The 23,151-nt window shown below is 52.9% G+C and overlaps 1 protein-coding gene and 1 long non-coding RNA gene across 5 annotated transcripts in view; one reads left to right on the top strand and one right to left on the bottom strand.

The window, feature by feature from the left end:
* Position 1: 1 nt before the first annotated feature.
* LOC147582159 (uncharacterized) lies at positions 2-865 on the bottom strand. The gene is made up of 2 exons (XR_015250658.1): positions 733-865; positions 2-506 (listed from the first exon to the last, which is right to left on the bottom strand). It is a non-coding gene; the product is annotated as an uncharacterized LOC147582159 (long non-coding RNA).
* A 108-nt stretch (positions 866-973) lies between these two features.
* The window catches only part of SLBP (stem-loop histone mRNA binding protein), a 76,353-nt gene continuing 54,175 nt past the window's right edge, over positions 974-23,151 (top strand). Inside the window, exons 1-8 of one of the 4 annotated variants that reach the window (XM_086705644.1) lie at positions 975-1,135; positions 1,277-1,393; positions 5,479-5,583; positions 8,270-8,329; positions 8,621-8,758; positions 9,396-9,545; positions 11,084-11,165; positions 14,177-15,133. In XM_086705644.1, coding sequence (XP_086561770.1) covers positions 1,077-1,135; positions 1,277-1,393; positions 5,479-5,583; positions 8,270-8,329; positions 8,621-8,758; positions 9,396-9,545; positions 11,084-11,165; positions 14,177-14,293 — 828 coding nt within the window. In that variant the 5' untranslated portion in view covers positions 975-1,076 and the 3' untranslated portion in view covers positions 14,294-15,133. The other 3 variants (XM_086705648.1, XM_086705646.1, XM_086705647.1) reach the window with 3 other exon arrangements.

Below are 23,151 nucleotides of genomic sequence, written 5' to 3' on the forward strand. Positions count from 1 at the left end.
CTTAAATGGAGTATTTTGTTTTTCCTGATGTTCGAACTGGTAACGGGGAGAAGCCAGCTGAGAAGGAGCAGCACTGTGCCCACTTCAACGTACCCATTTTTGCTTAAAATGCGAAGGGAGGCAGGCGCTGTAGGAACCTTGCCCTCCGTTTTTCCCGTTGCAGGCCAGGGTCTCAAGAAGTCCGTTTCCAGGGCTCCCAAGGGAGTGGGCCCAGCAGTTCTGGGCCTGCGGTTCTGGGGAGGGGGTTGTGGCCAGGGCCCTTGGGGTCAGCATGCAGGCACTCTAGATGTAGGGGCCCCCGTGGGAACGCTGTGGTGGCCCAAGGGCGTGGGTCCTGGGTGAGGCCTCCAAGCGCAGGGGTCGGGGTCATGGAGGGCCCGTGGAGCACGGAGGGGGGGGGGAGGGGGAGGGTCAGAGAGCCGGAGGCGGCGCTGAAAGCGGCGGAAGTAAACTGCGCAGCGGGGAGGGCTGACGGGGGGGCCAGCGGCGCCGGGCCGGTGCGGCGGCTGTGGGCCGAGACCGCAGCGTCAGCGCAGCCTCCCTTTCCGGGTTCCCGTTTCCCGCCAGCGCAGAGACCGCCCCCGCGGGGCCGACCAATCAGAGACCCGCCGCCTGCCCGCACCCCCTCCCCCCCGGGAGCGCCCGCGTCGCGCGCGCGCCCCAATCTCCCGCCAAGACCCCCTTCCCCCGCCCGCGGAGGCGCGGCCGCTCCAATTCTAGGAGGGGGGCAACCTTTCTTCGGGCCTCTCCTCGTCCACTCGGACGACGTCGGTCCGCCGCCTCCCCGAAGGCAACGTCGGGGCTGCGGGCCGGCGGCGCCCCGCCCAGGGTCGGGCAGCCCGCGGAGCGGGTTCTGCCGTCTGGACTCCCCCGCCCGCCCGGGCCCGATGGTCTCGCCCGACGCGGCGCGCGCGGGAGCTCGGAGGGGCGGGGCCGCCGGCGCATAAAGGCGGTTGGGGGCGGGGCGCGCGCGCAGAGCTTGTCAGCGCCGGCGCGGGAACGGTCGCGGCTGCCGGCCCCCGACCCCCGCCCGAGGACGCAGCCCGGCGCCACAGCACCCCGCCGCTGCGCTCGATATGGCCTGCCGGCCGCGAAGCCCCTCCGGCTGCGGGAGCCGCCGCGACGGCGACGCCAGGTGAGGCGGGCCGCGCGTCCCGGGGCGTTCCGGGCGGGCCGGGCCGGGGCGGGGGTCGGCGGGCGGGCGGGCGGCGGGGGGCTCGAGGCCGCTCCCACCCCGCCTCCCCCCCCCCCCACCGACGCGGCCTCTCGTCCGCAGCCCGCCGCCCCCCGCGAGGTGGAGCCTCGGACGGAAGCGCAGAGCCGACGGGAGGCGCAGGAAGCCCGAGGACGCCGAGGGCCCCGCGAAGCCGCCGGGAGACTGCAGACCCGACAGGTGGGCCCGGGCCCCAGCGGGCTGCTTGAGGCTCCTGGGGTCCCCGTCCTGATTGGTTAAGGCGCCTGGGGGGACTCTGTCCTGACTGCCTAAGGTACCTGGGGTCCCCCCGTCCCGACTGGTTAAGGCTCCCGGGTTCCCCGTCCTGGCTGCCTATGGCACCTCGGGGTTACCGCCCTGATCCGCTCGTGGTGTCTGTGCCTCGCATTAGTTGATTATTTAAGGGGCTTGTGGTTTTGGACTCTGATTAATTAGGGTGCTGGGGGGGGGGGTCACAACTCTTTGAGTGGTCGCGCTGCCAAGTGCTACGACACTTGGGTAGTCACGGCGAGTGAGGGTCACTGCACCTGGCTAGTCATGTCACCTCTGGCGTAGCGCCTGACTAGTTCTAGTGAAGGCAGCTGTTGCCCCAAACGTTTGGTTAAGGTGCCCGCATTTTCATTATCTGTGTGAAGCACCCTGTGTCACGTGACTGGGGTAGGTGACGTTCCCACAGGACCTCCGGTGATAAGTGTCAACAAACAAACAAACAAAGGTCTCCGCCTCAGCCAGCGAGCCTTCCTGTGTTTCAGGGACACTGGGAAGCTTTTAGCACGTTTCAGTGCAGCTGGTTGGGTTGGGTCTCAGAAGACTCCGCTTAGAGAAGTTGGGCGGCGCACCGCAGCGAAAACGGCGTAGGTGCCAGGCCGCAGACCGAGATTTGAGTTCCAGATCCTTGTTGCTTTTTAAGTTTTATTTATTTAGAAAGTTTTTTTTTCTTTTAGTGTTTATTTGTTTTTGAGACAGAGAGAGACAGAGAATGAATGGGGGAGGGGCAGAGAGAGAGGGAGACACAGAATCCGAAGCAGGCTCCAGGCTCTGAACTGTCAGCACAGAACCCGAGGCGGGGCTCCCTGAGCTAAAGTCGGCCGCTCAACCGACTGAGCCACCCAGGTGCCCCAAGTTTTATTTATTTTTGAGAGAGAGAGAGTGTGTGCATGTGAGTGCAAGTGGGGGAGGGGCAGAGACGGGAGGGGGACAGAGGATCTCTGCACTGACAGCAGAGAGCTCAACTCGGGGCTTGAACTCAAGACCTGTGAGATCATGACCTGAACCAGAGTCTGCACCTCTAGATTCCTCCTCCTCTTGTTCCTCCTCCTCTTTTTTTCGGGCGTGTTTTTTATTCTCTGGAACATCAAATTCCTCCCTTCCTCCCTAGACCCTTCTTTTCATTCTGATGACTCCAGGTATTTTCTCTCTGAATGAGCCTTTGCTGCAGCATTCACGTGAGTTGTTTCTAGAGCGCGTTGTGTGCTGGGGAGGTTAGGACACCTCGGAAACCACGCTTTCATTTTCCTTGTGCTTGTACTGATGCGGGTGGCTCAGCTGGTCAGGGTATTTCAGAGGGACAGGGTGTGGGTGGAGACAGGGCAGGGACGAGGGCTAGGGTGCTCTTGAGAGGCCACAGGGAAGGAAGGCCTTTGTTGGGTTACCTCTGTGTGGTGACGGGACAAACCGGCCCACAAGCATCCGTGTGCCAAGGCCCCCCCACCCCGGGTGGGGATGCGTTTGGCCTGTTTGAAGCCTGAATGGAGGGGGACAAGGTGGGTGGGCTGTTACGTTGAGGTGGAAGGGGATGGTGAAAAATAAAGATGGGGAGAAATATGTGGTTGACATTCTACTTTTTAAAATCCAATTTTATTAAAAAAATTTTTTTTTGATGTTTGTTTTTGAGAGAGAGAGAGACCACGTAACCAGGGGAGGAGCAGAGAGAGAGGGAGGGAGACATGGAATCCAAAGCAGGCTCCAGGCTCGGAGCTGTCAGCACAGAGCCCGACGTGGGGCTCGAACTCACGGACTGCGAGATCATGACCTGAGCTGATGTTGGACACTTAACCGACTGAGCCACCCAGGCGCCCCTCACGTTTGACTTCTTAAAGCAGGATTCCTGATGTTTGCTGATGGGTTGGGTGCAGAGAGGGGTCTAGGATGACTCCAGTGTTAGCTGTGAACACCTTTGTTTCTTGTGGAACCATGTGCTGAGGTGAGGAGGTTGTGGGTAGAGCAGAGCTGGCATGGGGGGGAGTCCATAGTCAGGCCGAAGCTTCTCCCGTGAGCAAGAGAAGGTGTCAGGATGGTATTGAGACCTGAGGGTGTGGATGGGGAGGCCACGCACGTTTTGCACAAGTGTGAGTTCTATGCCTTTTGGAGACTTAGGACTAGAAGAGATACTTGGGAAGTGGTCTTGAGTGTGGGAGAGGCCCTGGACAGGGCTGGAGTGGATGTGAACAGAAGCTGTCAGACATCGTTGAGGTCAGGGTCTGAGTCCTCCAGTGGTCTCCCATTTAGCTGAAGACGAAATGTTAAATCCTTACGTTGCCTTAAAAGTCTTTGGTGTCCCTGTGGGTTCCCCTGTAGCTCATTAGCCACGTGGGCCTCCTTATTCATCTAATGTGGCAGAAATGCCCTTGTGTCTGCCGTTGGCAGTGCTTTTCTCCCCAGTCCGCCATGGTGAGGAGTGGGGAGTGCATACAGGTGCCTGCAGTAGATCTGTCGCGGGATGTGAGAAGTTCCTGTGGAGGGAGGTTAGCTTATTGTGTAAAATAGGCTTCGTTTTCTGTTCCAGCACCTTCCCAAAAAACGTGTTTGTTCTGAGATAGGATAGGTTGGTGACTCTGATGTACTTAATCTGAAAAATAGGCTTGGGGTGCCTGGGTGGCTGAGTCGGTTAAGCATCCGACTTCGGCTCAGGTCATGATCTTGCCATTCGTGCATTCGAGCCCCGCGTCGGGCTCTATGCTGACAGCTGGGAGCCTGGAGCCTGCTTTGGAGTCTATGTCTCCTTCTCTCTCTGCCCCTCCCCCACTTGTGTTCTGTCTCTCTATCTCAAAAATAAATAAACGTCAAAAAAATAAAAAGAGGCTTCAGTTCTGCAAGAGGCATTTTCTTTTCTACAAAAATATGTGATGTAGCAAAAGGTCATTTGTAAGCACCCTTTAAAAGTTCAGGAAACTGCCATGGTGGAGACCTGAACCCCTTGATAGACTAGTGAGAAGTCCATGTCCAGCTCTGGACAATCCCCCCATTTGATTCTTCTCTGTGTCTGGGATACGGTTACTGAGTCACATTAACTTTTGGTTCATTAATTTGACTTCAGACACTGCCACGCATTTTTAGATTCTGGAAATTTTCTTTCAGAAATCTAATTTTAGTTTTTCTAGGTGAGGAAACCGTAAGAGAATAAACGATAATTGTGCAAAGAGATTATTCATTTGTTACCGCAGTTGCGCTTCCAAAGCACGCCGTTTGGTTTGCAGCTCAGGTACTGAAGGCTGCTTAGAGCTGCAGCTGAAGTTTGTGTCCAGCTTGGCTTCGCCCGTGGTGGCCAGTAGAAAAAAATCAGTTTATGTCTAATCTACAGATAATGGACATACCAGCAATTCTGACTGCCAGATTTCAAATTCCCTAATTTGAGCAAAGATTTAACTTGGCCGAAGGTTTCCTTGATCTCTAGATAGAACTGAACCCCTAGTTTACGCTTAACCCAACTCTGGTGGGGGGGGGGCACTGTTATCAGTGCGCTAAGTTCTTGTAGTGGGGACTCAGTTGTAAATTCTTACCCTCTTGTTTTAATTATGTGGTATATTCTGAATCATTACGTGCATCTGAAACTAACTAGTATGCACTGTTTATTAAGTACCTTTCACGTGCTGGGCACTTTGCTTAGTATGAAGTATTACCTAACGGTTTTTTAAAATGCTGAAAAGTAGCTTCTCATTTTACAAATAAAGGAAATTGTATTAGGTGCCGTTCTCAGGGCTGAAGATGCCTTGTTGACTTTGCCTTCCCCCCAGTAGACTTTTTCCTCCTGATTTAGCCAACACTGGCACATGGTAGGTGCCCAGAAGTTCGATAAATGAAGCCCAGACAGGCTTTCAGTAAATTGCCTAAACTCAGTGATCTAGTAAGTTATGGAGCAGAGATTGGCCCAGAGCCCTTTCCCTTGGCACCCTCCAAACAGCATGTGGACATTCCCTGACGCACTGTTTGAAAGGAGACGGAAAGTGTGTGCCGTGGTTCACACGTACATTTTTATCTTATTGCAGTTTTACCACTCCCGAGGGCCCCAAACCCCGTTCTAGATGTTCAGACTGGGCAAGTGCAGTCGAAGAGGATGAGATGAGAACCCGAGTTAACAAGGAAATTGCAAGGTATACGTTGCAGACCGTTTTGGAATGTTGTTTATTGTGCTTTCAATTATGTGTTAAATCTGAGATGTGTCTTAGAATGATGATTTTTAAGAGTTTGGTCCCCACACCACAATGTTAGCAGTACCTGGGAACTTCTTAGGAATGCACTTTCTCACGCCCCACCCCAGGCCCGCTGAATGGCAAACTCTGGGTGGGGTCCGGCCAGGTCTTGAAGAAGCCCTCCAGATGAGGCTGCTCGCCAGAGTTTGAGGACGCCTGCCTTAGCGGCCGTCCTTCCACCGTGATGCGCTCTGACCTACCGCGTTGTGCTCTGCCACCCCAGCGAAGTGTGTTGTCTGACACCTGGCTCAGATGTCAGCTTGGAAGTGGGAGGGCGCAGTGAGGGGTCCCCAACTGGGGGCCTCTAAACCCCTTGCAGTTGTACCCAAAATTCTTGTGTGTGTCCCGAGTTCTCACAAAGGCCAAGCCACTTCCTGTACTCATATGCACTCCTAAACACCGTTTATTTCTCTTGATTACAAATTCTGTTCCCCTCCTTGATATATGCCATCCACCCCAGCTGAATGAATTTTGAGTTAAAATACTGTGGCTCATGATTAGCTGGAGAATGTTAAACTGAGTCCATTGGTTCTTAATTCTTATGAAAATGTGTCCTCTCTGCAGAGAAGCAGGGCCACATTGCCTGTTGCACGTCTGCAACAGAGAGGGAAACACAGAATCTGCAGCTTGATGGTATTTCTAGCTGCCTCCTTAAGAAAGGCACAGGCAGTGTGGGAGCTGGTTATGACCACACGTGTTGTGTGTGTGTTGGGGGGGCAGTATACCTCTTGGAAAGGTGAGCTGGAAGTTAACAGGTATGGCTCCAGTGTTTTGTTTCAAAAAAAGAAAAAAAAGATTTAATGTTTATTTATTTTAGACAGAGAGACAGAGACAGAGCATGAGTGGGGGAGGGGCAGAGAGAGAGAGGGAGACACAGAATCCGAAGCAGGCTCCAGGCTCCGAGGGGTCAGCCCAGAGCCTGACTTGGGACTCGAACCCATGAACTGAGCCAAAGTCGGACGCTTAATGGATTGAGCCACCCAGGTGCCCCTCCAGTGTTTTGAATTAGTTGTGTTATTGACGTAGATCTCGATTTTCCCAACTGTAGAGCTGGGATGTTTGATTTGGTCTGTGTAGTTTCTGTGCGACGCTCCTGAGGTTTATAACAGCTGTCATGGCCTCACCTGTGTGTCCTGACCCCCCTTCTCCCCTTGCCAGGGACCGTCCGTGGCCCTCGTGCTATGTGTGGAGATCCTGGTCTGTCTGGACACTCCTTTGGTGGCTCCTTCTCCTCAGTTGTCTCACGGGCCTGCCTCTGAAAGTCGTTCTGCTTTGCAGAACAGGCCTGCTCAGTTTTGGGCCACTCTGTTCCTGGATCACACCTTTCCTGGTGGAAGGCTGCTGCTTTAGTAAGGCCTGGGTGGTCTGAGCTGCCGGTGGTGGCGGCCCGCTGTACGTTTTACGAGAATTCAACTCACTGTGCTCTCAAGAGGGTAACACGTACCACACACCAGCTCTCTGAAAATTGGGAAGTGAGTTTTAGTCCTACCTGAAGCCAGTCTTTTTCAACTAGAGTCACAGAGAGCGAAACCCTGGAGAAAGTGATCCGAGGGCCTCCTCTCCGTGTTGTCACAGGCTGGCGTAGAATTGATGTTTCCTGGGCTCACAGGAAGTAAACTCCTGCATTACTTCTTCCGGTGCCCAAACTGTTGGATGCCTCAGCAAACTTGGGGGTGGGGATTTGGGAAGGAGATGCAGTGATGACCTACTTCAGACAAATGAGCTTCTGGTTTGAGGGGGTTCGTGGTTTCAGTGGTAGATTGTGTACAGTCCTCGGGCCGACATACCCGGGCAGAGCTGGGGTTTGGTAGTTGTTGTGATGATAGAAGTCAGATGCCTGGTGCAGTTTGCGGGGACACAACGGGGGTGGTGGTGCCGTTCTCCTTCCAGGTATAGGAGGAGGTTCGCGGGACTCGGGCACACGCGTCTTGTTAGCAACTAACTAGTTGTGGTGTCAGAAGTCAACTTTTTATTTCAACTTGTGTTTATTTTCTTTGAAACTGGGCTCTTAGGACCTAACCTGAAACTGTTAGGGACTTTATTTGGTTCAGAGAACCTCTGCCTCATCACATGTGGTGGTGCCCAAGGGCATTGAGGCAGTTGCTCATAGAGCCTGGTTGCCCTAAGCACTTGGTGTGATCTTGGTGTATAACTTCTCTTCTTGTGAGAGAAGATGACTGAGGGAGATTGAAAATAAGCCACCCAGGGGCTCCTGGGGGGCTCAGTCGGTTGAGCGTCCGACTTCAGCTCAGGTCACGCTCTCATGGTTCGTGAGTTCGAGCCCCGTGTCGGGCTCGTCGGGCTCTGTGCTGACAGCTTGGAGCCTGGAACCTGCTTCGGATTCTGTGTCTCCCCCTCTCTCTGCCCCTCCCCCATTCATGCTCTGTCTCTGTCTCGAAAATAAATAAAACTTCAAAAAAAAAAAAAAAAATAAGCCACCCAACGGTGCTGTTACCTGTACTCATTAATCCAGACTACACTGCTCAGGAAGAAGACCTTATCCTTGGGGGCTGTTTCAGTTCTAAAAGCATCGTATTCAGTTAATTCAGTTATGCCTTAAAATCAGTGATGTTTATTTTGCTTTCAGATATAAAAGAAAACTCCTCATAAATGACTTTGGGAGAGAGAGAAAGTCCTCGTCGGGAAGGTAAATGCCACGTAAAGGTTTCTTTTTTAATTTGATGGGCCTGCAGTCTGTTAGTAGAAACAACTGTGCATGAGGTGCTGGTTGTCTCAGTGGCATGTACTGGGTTAGTCCTTTCCTCACTGCGTTGGAAGCTGTACCGATTGTGTATAAATTCCCACACACACAAAGATTTCTAGACTGTTTAAGATTAACATGGTTTGGAATCCAGAGGACAGATGTTCTTTCATGGTTGTGTTTCACCGTTTTCTTACGTAGTGATCTTAAGGTGTGTTCTGTTCCTTTCCTCTTCAGTTCTGATTCGAAGGAGTCGGGGTCCGCAGCACCAGCTGACTTAGAGACAGATGAAAGCGTGCTCATGAGGAGGCAGAAACAGATCAACTACGGAAAGAATACCATCGCCTATGACCGCTATATTAAAGAAGTCCCAAGGTAGTCCTGTCTCCCTGGCACATCCTGATGGAGCACGGGGCTTTGCAGCCTGGATGGTTACTTCAGGGGTGAATCTGAGTCTGGGCGTAGCTCACGTCTGCTGAGGACCATTGAACAGCTGAGGCACTTACATGAGTGAAGAGGCATGGATGGGATCCCCAGGGACTTGAAGATAAGAAAATACACTGTATAGTTCAGGGTGTTGGAAGACATTTCAGGTCTTACTTCACGTCAGACTTCTAGTGGTCTTATAAATGTAAAGCTATTAACACGCATGATGGGGGAGAAAGTAAAGTTCGGGTTGCAGGTTGTGAAGGTGTTGCTGGAGGAAAGCATGAGCGTTGCCTCATTTTGTCCAAGCAGCACGCTCTTGCTACGCTGCTCCCTCACACGCAGGTTGCGAAGCTTGGAGCGTCGATTTCTCAGTGGGACTGGGCTTCAGATGTAGTTTTTTGGAGCGCACGTAGCAGAAGCATAGTAGAATCAAAGGGGCAGTGCTGTTGTATACGTTAGTTTTGCTCATTTTATAGAGTCTCCGTTGATCTGTATTTTTTTGGTAACTGATCTCATAGTTTGGCTAACGTTCAAGCTGATGTGGGCAGAGTGTGTGTCGGAATAACTGCCCTGTTTCCTGCAGACACCTTCGCCAACCTGGCATCCATCCCAAGACCCCCAACAAGTTCAAGAAGTATAGTCGGCGATCGTGGGACCAGCAGATCAAACTCTGGAAGGTGGCACTGCATTTTTGGGATCCTCCACCTGAAGAAGGATGTGATCTGCAAGAAATGTATGTCTTTATTGCACTCTTGGCCTCTGTTTCTGCGACGTGTGCAGTGACCGATACCGCTTGATCACCTGTGTGGCACGCTGGCCTCGTACTAAGTGCCCCTGGAAGTTTTCTGAGAGCAGAATAGTCCGCTGCCCCGGCCTCATGTCTGTTTTCCCCATGCACACGTGTGTGCCGTTGCGTGGCTGCACAGGTGGTGGAGGGAAAAGTACGCTTCCTGGATTTACTTTTTGTAGCTAGAGAAAGGAGGGCTTGGTAATAAACCTACTGATATGTGGGCTGTGGTCTATTAAGTTTTAAACTCAACATTCTGAAAGGTGTTTGAGTAACTTATGTTGAACTATGAAAATAAAAGGTCTCTTTTAGTCCAGGAAACCTTTTATCTTTTTCCTGTTGGTTTTCTTTCTTTTTTTCTTTTTAAGTAGTCTGCTTGTCTTCTTTTTTTTTTTTTTTTTAATGTTTATTCCTGAGACAGAGAGACAGAGCAGGAGTGGGGAAGGGGCAGAGAGAGAGACACACACAGAATCCGAAGCAGGCTCCAGGCTCTGAGCTGTCAGTACAGAGCCCGATATGGGGCTCAAACTCAAAAACCGTCACCTGAGCCGAAGTCTGTCGCTCAACCGACTGAGTCCTGCCCCAGGTGCCCTGCCCCTGTTGATTTTTAAACTGGAGCCTCGTTGGAGAGGCCTGAGGCCTGGGGTTTTGCCCTAGGGTTGTGTCTAGGGTTAGGGTTGGCTGTTGGACAGGGAGCTGGAGAGAATGGTCTTGTACTTGTGCCCCCTTGGAGCACCTCTTCTCAGCTCCCTCCTGACCTGAGCCTCTCCCTTCCTCAGAAACAGATTTGTTCATTTAGCAAACACTAGAGTTTTTGCTTTGTGCTGGGGAAATTAATAAACTCACGTTTGAAATGATTTTTTAAGGTTTTGTTTGTGTAAGTGCTCTCTGGACTCCATGTGGGGCTCAAACTCAGAAGTCTTCTGCTGCTCCGGCTGAGCTAGCCAGGAGTCCCCGAGATAATTTCTAACATGGCTTTACAGAGTTGGTCTCACAGATGTCATCCTGTCATACAGTTTTTTCCCACTGCCGCTGTTGTTCTGTGCTCTTTATGAGTGGAAAATTGGAAATATTAGTGATCGTCTGCTGTATGGTTTGTTCTGGTGTGCACTCGCCCCCACTGCCTCCCCACATTGGGCGTGTTATTGCTGCTTCTACCTGGTAGGATGCCGTTGGGGGTGTAAACAGTTGCACCATAGTTGGGAGCGGGCAGGTTGTGTGCTCTGAGCCAGGTGGATGTCTCCGCTTGCAGTGGCTGTGGCCAGCTCTCCCTGTGCTGGTTGACTGGGCAGCACTGGGGCAGGGAGGGTTCACTGAAAACTGTCTCGATGCTTTCAGGAGCAGAGGAGACACGAGTGACCATTGTCAGAGGGCAGCATGGTGTTGATTGTGCTTGTGTTTAGTGAGCAGCCTTGGAGCACCTTCCTGCATCACGTGCCTCCTGGCTTTGGTAGCTGACTTACCCGTTTGGTTTCACTTCGCAGACATCCTGTGGACCTCGGGGAAATGGAGACTGAGTCCGCAGAAAGCAGCTCTGAATCCCAGACAAGCTCTCAGGATAACTTTGTAAGTACCTTTTCTTGGTTTCCAGTTAATTGTTGACAATGTGTGCCACTTTGTAAACTGACATTGAGGCCAGAGTTTGATTTTGCTGCTTATGAGTAAGGGGCTCCTTATCCCTTTCTCCTGTTGTCATCAGAGTGTCAGATTGAGTGGAGTCCCTCTCTGTTGGCCTTAATCTAGGTTTTTGGTTGGATCCACCTAGTTCGTCCTACCATTTTCATTTTACTTATTCTCATCTAATTAATTAATTTGAAGTTTATTATTGCTTCTCGGCCTTTTGGCTAGGATCAAGTGTAAAGTTTATTTTGAGAGAGAGCACACGCATGTGTGGAGAAGGGGCAGAGAGAGAGGGAGACAGAATCCCAAGCAGGCTCCGTGCTGTCATCGCGGAGCCCGACACAGGGCTCGATCCCAGGAACTGTGAGATCATGACTTAGACCAAAGCCAAGGGTGGGGTGTCCAACCGACAGAGCCACTCAGGTGCCCCCACCATTTTCAGTTTAAAAGTAAAAAGCCTTGGGGCACCCGGGTGGCTTCATTCTCGTTAAGTGGTTAAGCATCCGGCTCTTGATTTCGGTTTGGGTCATGATCTCACAGTTCCTGGGATCGAGCGCCGCCTTGGGCTCTGTGCTGACAGTGCTGTGCCCGCTTGGGATTCTCTGTCCCTTTCTCTCTCTCAATGAAAATAAGCTTTAAGAAGAAAAACGTAAGGCTTTTTTCCTTTTGGTTCCAGTGCTTACGTAGGTCTTGTCACGGGCATTAATTTTAAGCTGTATACAGTTTGTGCTGGTGATTTGTTAGTACAAGAACCGTTTGCTAATTGTTATAAAATAAAGGTGTGTTTTGGGCCTAGGGTTTCCCCCATATTTTCCAATTTTTAAAAACGATGTGTTTTTGGAGGAAAAAACTACAAAGATTAAAAGCAATATATAAAATTATCTCAGCTGTCAGTTGGGTAGTATTGATTGGGTCTCTGTTGGTTGGGTGCATGTTCTTCCAGACTTTTCTGCGTGTATACAAGCAGATATACGCACGAGCAGTTACGCTTTACGTGAGGTCATCCTGTGTGAGGTCGTCCTGCACTGTGTTTGAACAGTTCAGAAGCCTATAAATTAAACGTGCATAATTGCCTTTTTTCCCTTCATCTGGGTCACCTCCTGGGTAAGCCCGGCATAGGTCCATCCCATCTTGTGGACCCTCTGTTGACCCACTTTTTGTGACTGTGAGGTGAGCAATAAGACAAATGTCAAACAATAGAAGACTAGCAAAGTTATGTTTCTGTCATAAGGTTTTTGAGGACTAATGATGCGGGAAATTGTTGAGATAAGTAAAAACAGGTTGCTTAATGATAGAATGATCCCAGTTTTATGGATATTTATTCACACGTATGCAGGACTAAAAAGGAACCCATGAAAATGTCAACTGGTGGTATCCTTAGTTTGGATGAAGAGGAACCCTTGTCCCAGCTCAAGAAACAGATTCTGAACATGCCACCTGCCAAATCAGAAGTTAGAGGGAGATGGCTCAGGCCCAGGGGACAAGGGGAGGGGGGGCCAGACCACAAAGATCAGAGGCAGGGGTCCTCCTGGTGGGAGGTCCTGGGGGGGTCCAGGAGGAGGTGGTTCAGAGATGGCTGGGTTTGCTAAAGGAAGAGAAGCCTGGGCTGGGTACCTTATTTCATGTTGTGAACACCCAGAACTGTGTGTATCCCTTACCCACTCCACCAAGTCTGGACACAGCCACGGTGTCACTGTGCTCAGGAAATGCCATGTTGACAGAACACTGTCTCATCAGCATCCACATTTGGGTTTTCTGGTTGCCCTAATGATGTCCTTATTATAAGTTGTTGTTTTTTGTTTTTTTGGTTTTTTTTTAAATCCACAGTTGAATCAAGGATTACTTGTCTGAATTGCCATTTCTTACATGTTCTTTAACTTAGAATAGTCTTCCTGCATTTTCCCCCATGACCTTGGCTTTTTGGGGAGATTCAGGCTAGTTTTTATAACACGGAATTCCTCATTTGGGAGTTCTGTTTCTTTAAGGACTAGATTCAGATCGAACCCTTTAGGCAAGAATATGACCATGGTGGGGGGTGTACCCAGGCGCCCCCCCAAAATAACTTTTTTTTAAAGTTTTTCATTTACAACTTTGGTTTAAGTTGGATGAAACATTGGACTTCAGTGGGTTTAAATGCCCTAGACTGTAAACTCTAAGGTTTGATTGTATGACCTTGTAATTAAACTTTTTAACGAAAAAAGCAACGCCTGTTTATTGAAGCAGGTCAGAAATGTATTACACACCATTACCAAATCCTGCCTTGAGAGCCACTGTTTGCGTTTTGTCTAGCTTTTCAGCATCTGTTCTGTGCTTGTAAAAGATGCACGTGGGTGTTCATATCTGGACTTTTTGTTTTACACAGTGCCTTGTGTATGGTACGTAACGGTCCCTTTGGCAGCACAGTTATTAGAAAGAGTGAGCGAAGGCAAAGAGCTTGACGTGCGTTTTCTCTCACTTGATTCCCAAATGTGGGTGTAGGAAGTGGCCCCCGTGTTGGGGGTGAGGTGGGCTGGAGAAGGAGCAGCCAGGACAGATCCTCCTTGGCCGGTGAGCACGTGCCCTGGGGTTTGGTGCGATTCTGCGTCACAAGGCACGGTGCGTGGGTGATGGTAGGCTGAGTCCACTCTGCGGCCCCCTAGGGGTCAAAGGGCCGGGGCTCGGACGCCTTAAAGGTGTCAGCTTTTAGTCAGCCTCTGGTGGGGGTTGCTTAGCGGGTAGGGATTTGACAAATCCACCTCCAAGAAAGTGTGATGTTGCCCGTGAGTTTGAAGTAGGTGATGGTTTGAATTCTCTCTCCCAAGCATCCTAGCGCGCATGGACTTCCGGCCTCCGGGGCCGTGGCCTCAGGTGGAGGCAGGCACCCCCTGCCTTGGGGCGCACAGCTTTGGGTTTGGTGCCAGCGGCAGCGAGTCCCACGTGTCTTGGGGGCTAGCCGTGACCGTGCTCCTGTTTTCTAGGATGTGTACTCTGGCACACCCACTAAAGTCAGGCACGTGGACTGCGGAGTGGAGGACGAATTTGACTTGGAAGCTTGTTTAACGGAGCCCTTGAAAGATTTCTCAGCCATGAGCTAACTGGTGCCACCTAGAGGCCACTGGGAGCGAGAGTTGCCTCTGCCCGGCAGGTTGGGGACCGGCCAAGCATGTGTCCTGCATTTGTAACCGGATGGCTTCTGTTCAGAGTTCATTATCACATTAGCTCATGGTGAACTGTTATTCTTGCCTTATTTTCTTAAGAAGCGTTAATTTTATGTATAGCGAGTGTATTTTGCATGTTTTAAATTGTAAATGGAACTAAATCCAAGGAAAATTGAACTTGAAAACTTAATTGCTTAATCTCTGCCATTCTCCAAGTTACCCTGACAAACATACTTTTAACTGGTTCTCCACCAGTAAGTTAGACACCCGGTCTCCACTTGTCAGGTGGCTGGTTTGGGTTTAACCACACGCTCACAGGACCAGTCTCATGGCGGCTCTCTTTTCCGGTAGCTGACTGAGTGTTCTCATAATCGGATAACTTGAATATCGTTACGGAAACTTAAATTTTGGGTCTTTTGTCAGTATGTCAAGGTGTGTTTTTTTGCCTCACCCAGAGCACTGAATAGTCAAAGTTAGTAAATTGAGCCATTAAGTTAATGGATTTTATGTAAGTTATACAGTCTTAATTTGGTACTTGTAAATAGCACTAGGGAGGCCTTCCACCCGTAACACTCCAAGAGTAAGGCTGCCAGCAGAGGGGCTTAGAATGGATGTTTTTTTTACAATCAGTTAATTCACCATGTAAAGTTGCTGTAAATGATAATGTGTACAGATTTTCTGTTCAAATACTCAATTGTAAACTTCTTGTTAAGACTGTTATGTTTCTATTGCTTTTGTATGGAACGATATTGCAAAAATAAAAAGAAAAGAACCTTCTTTAGCTGATTTATTGCCAGTTAGGCGCCTGCTGAGGTAATTCCCGCGTTTGGAGGATCTAAGTATCTCCTTGTCACGTGACGCTGGGGGACGGCACATGGGGGTGAAGGAAGCACATGGGGGTGAAGGAAGCCTGACCCAGGATCAGGAAACTACCCGGTGAGGAGGGGACCTCGTGGGTTTGGAGCTCTTGGGGCATCTCTGTCAGGCTGGAACCATCCAGACCTGACGCGGCAGGGCCCGGCCGCGTTTGGCGTGTGACCGGCGGATGTGCAGAGAAGCTGGGGACCCAGGTTGGACGCTTACGGGGCACCTGGGGTGTCGCGGCCTTTCCCTCTTTCCGAGACAGACCCAGGCTGCACGTTCTACCCTGGAGCGGAGCGGGCAATGGACCTGGGTTTCGAGGGGTGGCCCCCCCCCCCCCCCCCGCACGTACTCGGTACTCGTACACTTGAAACCCTGGAAACTCTGTCTACGGACCTTGCTGTTCGGCCACGGCCACGTGCCCTAAGGATGGTCCCTCCGAAGTGATGCTGAACTTGCTTCAGGCCAAGGGGGGGGGGTTTGGCAACTTTGTTCACGGTTTTTCAAAAGGGCAGGAGGCCCTCTTCGTGCCCTTTGTTGAGCCCGTGCCGTGTCAGTTCTAGTAGACACTGGAGATGTGCAGGAGATGGGATGCTCCAGAGTCTGCGCTCACACTCCCATGGGGACAGAAGATAGCAAATACAGAGTCGGGTTAAGGGGTGAGTGGAGACGGGCAGGGGGCAGGGGGATGCCCGGGAGGCAGGAGGTTGCCATTTTTTTCAGGCTGGGTGAGAGATGCCCGACAAGGTGGCGTGTGAACAGATGTGCTCTCCGGGAAGAACGTCCACCCCAGGAGGCAGCAGACGCAGAGGCCCCGAGGTAGGAGTTTGGTGTATAGACTGTTAGCAAAATCCTCACGTGTGGGACAGAGTTTGTAGCTGGTCGGGAGCTGACGGGACTCTGGGGAGGAAAGTTCTGGGGGTTGCCTCGGGCTGTGGGGAGACCCAGTGGGGGTGGGTGGGAAGATGTGAGAATGTTAGGAACCGGAGTGGAGTGGGTCCTGGCCATGTGGCAGCAGTTCATCGTGGAGGTGGAAGATGACGGACCGGCTGGTCCGGACAGGATTTTGAGGCGGTGCCGAGGGCACCTCTGCGTCCTGCCACCGAGGCTGGAAGGCAGGGGTGGAGCGGGAAGCCGGGGACGGGGCTTGGGTGCACGGGAGCGGCACCCCTTGGCCGCCTCACCCTCCGCCTTCCCGGTGGCACATGGGGCTGACGTTCAGAAGTGGCTTTCGAGCAGACGTCAGTGCGGGGCGGCCGGGAAGGTCGGGTCTGTGATGAAGCTGTGGGCGTGCGGCGTGAGACCGCCAAACGGTAGGACCGAGGCGCTCCGGAGCTGTCCCTCTGCAGACCCCCGAGACCCAGGGGGCTTGTTTTGAGGAGACCTGTGCTTGTGGCTCTTGTGTAAGGAATCGTACCCCAAGAGGTTTCCCCGGAGACCCGGAAAGCTTTTGAGAGAATTGGGTTGTTAGAAAGCCGCGAGTTTGGACTGAGAGGCACGGGCAGCAGGAAATGAAAAGGGGCCTTTGGATCCTCCCGATTCACCTGGCAGGAAGCGGGCAGAGGAAGGCTCACGGCTGCAAAGAACACACGCTGCCTTTTGTGGAAAAGCGAGAATTCACAGGGTGGACCCGGCAGCCCAGAGGCAGAGCCGGGAAGCGTGGAGACCCCCTGACGGAGCGGGAGCCGCATGGCTGGTGGCGCCTGTGTCTCCACCCGCTCCGGACGGGTCCAGCCCGGCCTGCTGCTGTGCGGTGTGTGTGGTGGGGGCTGGGGACGGACGGCAGAGCCGACGTCTCTCTAGCTCGGAGGCCTTCAGACTGAGAGCCCCTCTCGGGGAGGAGATTCGGGCCTTTGTTTGGGCTGGCGTGGGAGGAGGCGACTTGGAGGCCTTGAGGGGACTGTCCCTAACCTGTGGCCAGAGGGTGGATGGAAGTGGCCTTAAACGAGGGCGAGGAGGCCGGTTGGCTGGAGCCGGGGTGTTGCACACGTAGACTTGGGCTTTACTCTTGAGTGAGGGGGGCAGCAGGGGACGTGCCCTCTGATTTAGGTTCTAGAAGAATCATTTTGACTGCCAGCTTTTGCTTTGCATTTGAATTCCCTGCCCCTTAAGCGGCAGGGAAGTCACCTTTCAGGCTTTAGTTCTTGCCTTTTAATGCTGTTAACATAATCTAGTATTTTCTGTACGAGGTTACAAATAACCACCGGCTAGAATTGAGTCGTCTTTATTCTTGACTCTTGTACATCGAACCTAGAAGTGTCAGAACTAAATTAAGTTTGTCTGCCATGATTAATTCCAGGCTGATGGCTATCTCGTTCCCATTGGTGACTCATTTCCCTATCTCCCCACGCAGAGATGGGGTCCGCTTATCAGGGCTGTCATCCTCCGTCCCCAACTTACTTTTTTCCTGCATTGTGAACCATTCTTGTTTCTTGCCGGTCTATCTGGATCCTTTCCCTTTGGTAGGAAGACCTCGCCGGAGCCCCTCGGGTGAGTCCGCAGCCTGCCTGAACCAAAAGCCTGCGCTTCTGGCTTTCTGGACCCATGCGGGTGGATCCTCTGGTCAATGGAGTGGTTACAGGGTCTTTTTATTCCAGGTTAGCAACTCTGAAAAGTCTGCTAGGCAAAGTCCTGTCACAGTACTTGGCAAACTGAAAATGCCTTGGCAAGTTAATAGTTGAGCTGCCCTCTTTGAACCTGGATTGGCTGGGTGGGAGGAAGTGTGCCTTTTTAAAAAAGTTGTCTTAATGTTCGTTTTTGAGAGAGAGAGCGTGGGTGGGGGAGGGTCAGAGAGAGGGAGACACAGACCCTGAAGAGGGCTCCAGGCTCTGAGCTGTCGGCACAGATCCCGACACGGGGCTCGAACCCACGAACCACTAGATCGTGACCCGAGTTGAGAGCAAGAGTTGGGTGCTTCACCGACTGAGCCACCCAGGCGCCCCACCTTTTTGATCCTAAAGCCTGCAGATTGTATTCAAGGGTGGTTTTCGTGTGTGTGCCTGCATGCGCGTGTGTGTGGTTTCGTGCTGTGTTGTGGCCGTCTTGTTTGCTTTCTAATGTGTAGGCCTCGCTTGGACCTCTGCCACCTCATAAAACTCCCATTTCAAAGACGCATATGAAATTTTTCAGGAAAATAATCCCCTCAGTGTAGCACAGGGAGCCAGCTCCCCAGATAGCGGCACTAAGGGCTTTGGTGGCTGGAGCTGCAACAGAGGCACCGACTGTGTACGTGTCCTCAGCTCTCCGCCTGGCCTGGCCCGTTGGGGGCCGTTCGGTGTGTGCAGTGGGGGTGGGGCGCACACCTGCCACCCAGTCCCAGCTCTGGCTTTTCCAGCCGTGGGGCGGGGCCTTCATGCCCCCATCTGTAGAACTGGGGTAACAGCGCCTACCTCGTAGGATGTCTCTAAGGATTAAAGGAGACAGCGGGTGCCACACGTTTAAGAATCTGCTGTGGTTGCCGAGGGACCCGTTCAGTGCATGCCCGTGGCCCCGCACATTGGCTCATTCCTTCACTACCAGTCAGAGCGAGGATGGTCATCAGGCAGGCACTCAGGAAGAGGGACGTCGATTACAGAGACGTGCTAGCCCTTTCTTGGAGGCCGAGAGGTGGTCGGATGTGCCCAGGGAGGGGTCCTGGAGCTACTCCCTCAAGTGAATGCCAGGCCACGTGAGCAGCAAGTGGCATTTCGCCCGGTGGCCCTGAATGTGATTTTGAGAGTGGTTTTCAGTGTGATGGCCATCAGTGCACTTGCTGTGCTCCGTAGGGAAAAGGCAGAATTTGAGTTTCCTGAGGAACTTCCTCCCCCTCCTTGGGCAGAATTGCCAGGGTGGGGGCCTGCCGTCGACACAGGCAGGCCCATTGCTGCACAACGGATTTCCCTGGAACTTGGTGGATCACAAGAACAGTATCTCAGTTTCTGTGGCTTAGTTGATCCTCTCGTCCGGTCTCTTGCAGGACTGCAGTCAAGATGTTGGCTCGGGCTGGGGTCTCTTCTGAAGGCTTGACCGGGGAGGGATCTGTTCCAGCCTCACTCTCGTGGCCGTTGGTCAGAGATTGCCCTCTGTTCCTCGGCATGCGGGCTTCTCCACATGGCAGCTTGCTTAGAGCAGGGCGAGCGAGCAGATGCCAGCCCAGATGGGAGTCACAGGCTTGTATCGCCTACTTTTGGAAGTGACAGCCTGTCACTTAGTTTGATTAAGAAGCAAGTCACTGGCCAGCGGGCACTCTGGGAGAGGGGATCGCACGAGAGTGGGTCGTTGGAGCCGTTTTAGAAGTCTGCACATCTCAGGGGGGCTTGCCGGGCAGGCGGACAGCCACGAGCCACAACCTAGATCTCACGTTTGTACAAAGGTTCACTTAAAATAAGCCACAGACCTCAGTGTAATAACTTGTAGGAGGTCATTGGGACCTGGGGCTGGGCAGAGTTCTTAAGTCTTGACCCCGAAAGCGTGATCCATGAAAGGAAACATTCTTCAGATATACCTCATCAAAACTAAAAGCTTTTGCTCTGTGAAAGACCCGGCTGCAGGATGGAAAGAAAAACTGCAGACACACATCTGGCCACACATCTGCCCAGGGACTTGTGTATGGAGTATATAAACAGTCCACGCAAAAGTGAAAGAAGTCTAATTAGAAAGTGGGTGAGGGGCACCAGGGTGGCTCAGTCGGTGAAGCGTCCGACTTCGGCTCAGCTCATGATCTCACGGTCTGTGGGTTCGAGCCCCGTGTCGGGCTCTGTGCTGACAGCTCGGAGCCTGGAGCTGCTTCGGATTCTGTGTCTCCCTCTCTCTCTGCCCCTCCCCTGCTCGCACTCTCTCTTTCTCTCCCCTTCTCTCTCTCAAAAATAAAAGTGGGCTAAAGGGTGTAGAGGGAGGTCTCCCCGAAGGAGCGCACGGGGGAGAGTGTGCTGTGTTCCTGGCGTTTTTCCCAGAAGCGAGAACACACATCACACAAAAACCTGGACACAAGCGTTCACATCCCCAAACTGGAGATGACCCAGATGCCCTTCAGCAGGTGAATGGGCAAACCCAGGAGCGCCACCCGGGCGTGCGTGGGTCCCCACAGGGACCGACTGTCCGTGCCGGTGTCCCCGTTGTGAGAGAGTGCTGTGATTTTGCAAGATGCTATCCTAGGGGGACATGACCGTTCACGAAGACCTTCCTGAAACACAGGATTTGAAAGCATGCCACGTTCCTGAATATATTCGTCCAGAATGGCCAACCCCAAGACCTATGCTTGTAAAATTACTAGACTGGAAAGAAAGAAAGAAAGAAAGAGAGAGAAAGAAAAGAAAGAAAGAAAAGAAGGAAAGAAAGAGAAAGAAAGAAAGAAAAGAAAAGAAAGAAAAAGAAAGAAAGAAAGAAAGAAAGAAAGAAAGAGAAAGAAAGAAAGAAAAAGAAAGAAAGAAAGAAAAACCTTTGGACATCTTGGAAAAAAAGCACATTACTTACAAGGGAAAGCATTAGATGATCAGACCTCTCGACAAACATGCTTTATGCCAGGAGAAAATGGAGTAGTAGCATGTTTAAGAGATTTGAAGAAAGAAAACGTGTCCCAAGGATTTTACATCCAGAAAACTTTCTGGCGTAAAGGGTGCAGAAGGTCACCCACGTGGGAGAAGGCCGAATTCCGAGAACATGCTCCTGGGAGCCCTTCCTGAGGAATGTGCTGGAAGATGGGCTCCGACGGCTAACACGATCAGGGACGTGGTTTTCTTGGCGATCAGCGTGCTACCCGTGCGGTTGGCTGGCGCGCCAACACAAGGCGAGGAGCCTCAGCTCAGGTGCAGAGGGTGAGCACGTGGAGGGTCCTTGCTCTGGCAGCCGCTTGACCGGACGGAGCGGGGAAGGCGGACCACGCAGAGAAACGTTTCACGTTCGTGGTGATCCTGTCGTGGGTGTCGGCACTCCTCGCACCACTGGGAAAACCCAGGGAGACGTTACGGGGTCTTCCGGCCCCCACGTCTGCTGTGCCCTCCGTGTGGGAGGAGAGACGCAGGTACCCGGAGGAGAAGGGCTTCCAGAAGGGGCTCTGTGGTGTCCGTGTGCACAGAAAGCATCAGAAAGTACCGTGGTGTTTGTCGCGGCCAGCTGGGAATGACCCAGATGTCCTCCCACGGGGTGTGGACACGCTGTGCGTCAAGGTGTCGTGCAGCCTGTGTCCAACCCATACTTCCCTCTGCTCCGTATCTTATCTGTAACCGGCCACCAGTCTGTTGGGCGTACTACGTGGCCACATGTCCGTAGTCTGTATCTCCTCTGTATCGTCTTTGTTTCCCCTCCACCTCTTTCTGCCGAAAAGCTGTAGAGACAGTGACCAACCCAGCGCAGTGACCATCCTTTGCCCCCGTACCGTGGTCTTGAAATACCATCGCTCACTCTGAGGGCCTCTTGGAAAAATGGCTGATCCCAGGTGCGGGGCGGGGTGCCCGTGATGAGCCCGGGCCTGCGTCCCGCCGACCACCCCACGGTTTGAAAGTCCAGGAGGGTCACACCCACAGGACTCAGCAGTGACCTGAAGCGATCCCTCAGTGCCCCAAACTGGGACAGTTTGATCTCCAGTGGGGACAAGAGACGCAACGAATTAAAACCCATCGAAATGTTTTAAATTAAAGAGCTCATAACGATATTTTGGGAAAAGCCAGAAATGGGTCCCTTTTGGAAGACGATGAGGGCCCTGGGGGGGGGGAACCACCTGTCTCTGGCCCGACCTAATTGAGCTGTGCCACGGGGTCTGCCCGACTGCTGACCCTCCTGGCCAGGTCTGGCTCTCCGTTGTGCACGTGTCCTCTGGATGACTTCTCTCGGGGCCCCTTGGAGACTGACACACCCTCGAAACGTGCCCGCCAAAACCAAAATGTGGGGACACTTGCTTTTGCCTCTGTGAATCTTACAGATGACAGTCATCCCCCTCCTGAGGCACCGGCGGCCCCGCCAGATCTAATACGAGGTTAGCTCTCGGGGTGCGTGCGAGCCCTTGGGTCTCACTCCTTGCCCCTCTGCGTGTCCCCTCGCTCTGTACCACCTGGGACTCGGGTCTGGGTTTTCAGGGAGTGACCACAGCTGTTCACATCGTCCATCCGATGCCCCGTCAGGAAGTTACCCTGAATGAGACCAGGTGGCACGGAGTGGCCTGCTTCCTTTGTGGTCTTGAAGTGACTTCTCAGTTTGGGGGACGCTCTAGTGGCCCTCCCCCACCTTCTGACGGGGTCGGCGCACGGGTTGGAAAGGGACCTGGAGTGTCAGCATGTGTGACTCGCACAGGCTCCGGCGTCACTGGCTGCTCGGACCCTGCGGCCGGTGCTGGCCTGCCGTTCGACCCGCCCTTGGTTTGAGCGGAGGCCGACCCAGGCCCTGGACCTAGCTGTCAGCAGGCAGGAAGTCACAGGGAAGGAGGTCATGCCGGCCTTTGCTGAGAGGATGCGGCAGCCACGTGCTGACCGTGGGCCTCTCCAGGGACAGGCCCTGTGGTCCCGGTCCATCACGGTACAAGAGAAGGGACGGATCGCACCTCTGCGGGCCCGAGACCCCAGGGCGACATCAGGTACAGACACAGGCAGTGTCTGGGCTGTCACCTCCGGGCCCTCCAACTGTTTGTAAAGGCAAGGAAGTGAGGATTCTGGAGCCAGGCTGATGGCGACTTGGCGAGGTGGAGGGTGTGCGCCTCTTACACAGCCTTGAGATCGAGTCCGTGCTCCGTGCACTTTGCTTGTTTCAAGTGCACGCACGGTTCAGCGGCTCTTAGCACACGCAGGACTGGGGGTGCAGCAGCGCGACCTGGCCCCTGCCTCGCCTCCGTGTGGCCTGGGTCCCCCGTCCCCACTGCTCAGGGCGCTGCAGCCCCCGGCCTCCCCCTCGGGTCTGGGCGCCGGCGGCCCCTGCGCAGGCCCACGCTGCTCGCTCACCAGGCACGCGGTGACCCGTGAAGGCTGTCG

This window comes from Puma concolor, chromosome B1 (genome assembly GCF_028749965.1).
Source record: "Puma concolor isolate L17-30 chromosome B1, mPumCon1.1.hap2, whole genome shotgun sequence".
NCBI classification, from domain to species: domain Eukaryota; kingdom Metazoa; phylum Chordata; class Mammalia; order Carnivora; family Felidae; genus Puma; species Puma concolor.